Here is a 2,659-nt window from a genome sequence, read left to right as displayed (position 1 = left end):
ATTCGAAATAAGCATGTACCGTTTGTCCGATATTGAATGCATATTTCGCTATCATCACTGCCCGTCCGGCTGTTCGCGAATGGTGGAGCAGAAAGTTCAAACATCGTAGCAAACATAAAACCACTCTTTGGCGATACTTCCGCTGCTGTCGATTCATTGTTTACAATTTAAAAACAATAGTCCAGAAAAATTACCTACACCTACCTAGCACCGAATGGTAACCGTCATGTGCGTATTCCCTAACAGGGCCGACGGATTCGGTGCCCGAACGTATCGCACGATTCTACTGCATTCACACACTCGTTTGTATTCGCTTAGTCGTTCGCTCGTTCTACCTGCTTTAGAAAAGTGCACATTAGAAAAAATGGCTGAAACCGCTGTTGACGTATCGGCCGCAGCTCCGGTTGCTGCTTCACCGGCCAAGGCACCGAAGAAAGCCAAAGCCGCCAAGGGAGAAGCCAAAAAACCGAAGAAGCCATCGACACATCCACCAGTCAATGACATGGTAGTGGCTGCCATCAAGACGCTGAAGGAACGCAACGGATCTTCGCTGCAGGCCATCAAGAAGTACATCGCCGCCAACTACAAGTGCGACGTCGCCAAGCTGGCCCCGTTCATCAAGAAGGCCCTGAAATCTGGCGTCGAGAAGGGAAAGCTCACCCAGACCAAGGGTTCCGGTGCATCCGGCTCGTTCAAAATCAAAGCCGGTGCCAAGCAACCGGCTGGCGAGAAGAAGCCGAAGAAGGCTGCTGCCAAAAAACCGAAGAAGGCTGCCGGAGAGAAGAAAAAGGTTGCCAAGAAACCCGCTGGCGAGAAGAAACCGAAGGCCAAAAAGCCTGCAGGTGAGAAAAAGCCGCCGCTGCAAAGAAGGCTAAGGCAGCACCAGCCAAGGCCGCCAAGAAGGCTGCTGCACCGAAGCAGAAGGCCACCAAGCCATCGAAAGCCGCTGCCAACAAGCCCAAGACCCCGAAGCCAAAGAAGGCCGCGCCAGCCAAAAAAGCTGCCCCGAAGAAGGTGGCTGCCAAGAAGTAAATTGACCCATCGTCAGTCAGTCATCATCATCATGTCGAATTCTACCGTTCTTATTTCGACGGTGTTCAACAAAACAGTCCTTTTCAGGACTACCAAAAAATCCATGCAAAGAATTAATCGATATTTCCTACTTCGCTCGCTTTTGGGTAGTCCGCTTCAACAAAACTGCACAGTAAGAAAAAAAAAAAAAGTATGCTTTTATCCATCACAGCAGCACTACTTTCTGAGCGTGTGCTTCACCGACACGCTATAGTGGATAAATTGGTGCGCAGCCATAGAGCCGACCCCGCTGCTACGCGCATGCTTCTCTTGTAGTACAATCAAATATGTTCGTTCGCTCAGTCGGTAAGCAGCGACGAAAGGATCGGTAGGTGATCAAATGAAAATGCGGACGGATTATGCACGATGATTGATGAAGTCCGTTCGTAAAAATCTAGCTTGCGAAAATTCATCAATAAAAATGGTTGATGTTTTTGTTCCCAATTATATTTGTATTTTAAAACTATCCCAGTTTTCCTTTTCTTGGAAAATGAATGCCGTTATAGTTTCCATTTAGTGTAGAGCCAGTTCGGACACGGTATCGCTCTGTACGCGGTTTTTCGTATAATCATATTTAATTTAGTAGCTTGACTCTCCAGACGATTGTCGTTTTCATTCAACCAACCTTGCTTGATCGGTAAAAAAAAAATAAATCTATTCTCCAGCGCAATCGACCACCGACCATCGACTTTTCACTTGTAATGTGGGAAATTATCCTAGAAGCTATGGAAAAAAAAACAAGTCTTATGGCGCTTGCATGAGTAAATATGATTGATCGATAGTAAAATAGTAAATTTCTATAAGTTCTTTATCAGAAAATTGTGGTCGTCCTGAAAAGGACGTTTTTTCGATTGGTTTCAGTGCGAATCAAGTGCAATTTAGGCCTTCTTTTCGGTTTTCTTCGGGAGCAACACTGCCTGGATGTTTGGCAGTACACCGCCCTGTGCGATGGTAACTCCGGAGAGCAGTTTGTTCAACTCCTCGTCGTTACGGATGGCCAGCTGCAGATGACGAGGGATGATTCTCGTTTTCTTGTTGTCACGGGCAGCGTTACCGGCCAATTCCAGCACTTCGGCGGCCAGGTATTCCATCACTGCCGCCAGATAGACCGGTGCACCGGCACCGACACGTTCGGCGTAGTTTCCTTTCCGAAGCAGACGGTGGATTCTGCCTACTGGGAACTGCAGACCAGCACGGTTCGAGCGGGACTTTGCCTTTCCCTTAACTTTTCCTCCTTTGCCACGGCCAGACATTTTCTTTTATGTGTTTTGTTTTCGTAAAAAATCCACGAAACGATGCTAACAGCTAGGATGCTAACTCGGTAATACTGGCTGCCGCAGTACTAACCCTCTGTTTTATACCATCTCGCTGTTTCTCGTTCTGCGAATAGGCAGAGCATAAAGCGCAAAAGAGGATCAAATTTTGACCAAGGGGCTGTCCCTACTGCGTTGCCTGTAGCAGGTATAAAACGGGGTTTCTTGGGCGAGCTAGCGTCATTTACGTGAAAACAGCTACTCTGAACGCACGTCAACGTTAGAACGATGGCACCGAAAACTAGTGGAAAGGCGGCCAAAAAATCCGGCAAGGC

The 2,659-nt window shown here is 47.5% G+C and overlaps 1 protein-coding gene across 1 annotated transcript; it reads left to right on the top strand.

The window, feature by feature from the left end:
• The first annotated feature begins 364 nt into the window (after positions 1 to 364).
• LOC131427672 (histone H1-II-like) lies at positions 365 to 1,032 on the top strand. The gene is made up of 2 exons (XM_058591071.1): positions 365 to 842; positions 887 to 1,032. Exons 1-2 carry the CDS (start codon positions 365 to 367, stop codon positions 1,030 to 1,032), a joined length of 624 nt encoding a protein of 207 aa, XP_058447054.1.
• The last annotated feature ends 1,627 nt before the right edge of the window (positions 1,033 to 2,659 follow it).

The sequence above is a fragment of the Malaya genurostris genome, chromosome 1, assembly GCF_030247185.1.
Source record: "Malaya genurostris strain Urasoe2022 chromosome 1, Malgen_1.1, whole genome shotgun sequence".
Classification (NCBI taxonomy): domain Eukaryota; kingdom Metazoa; phylum Arthropoda; class Insecta; order Diptera; family Culicidae; genus Malaya; species Malaya genurostris.
The sequence above is the reverse complement of the archived record's forward strand: the minus strand, read 5'-3'. Positions and strand labels throughout refer to the sequence as shown.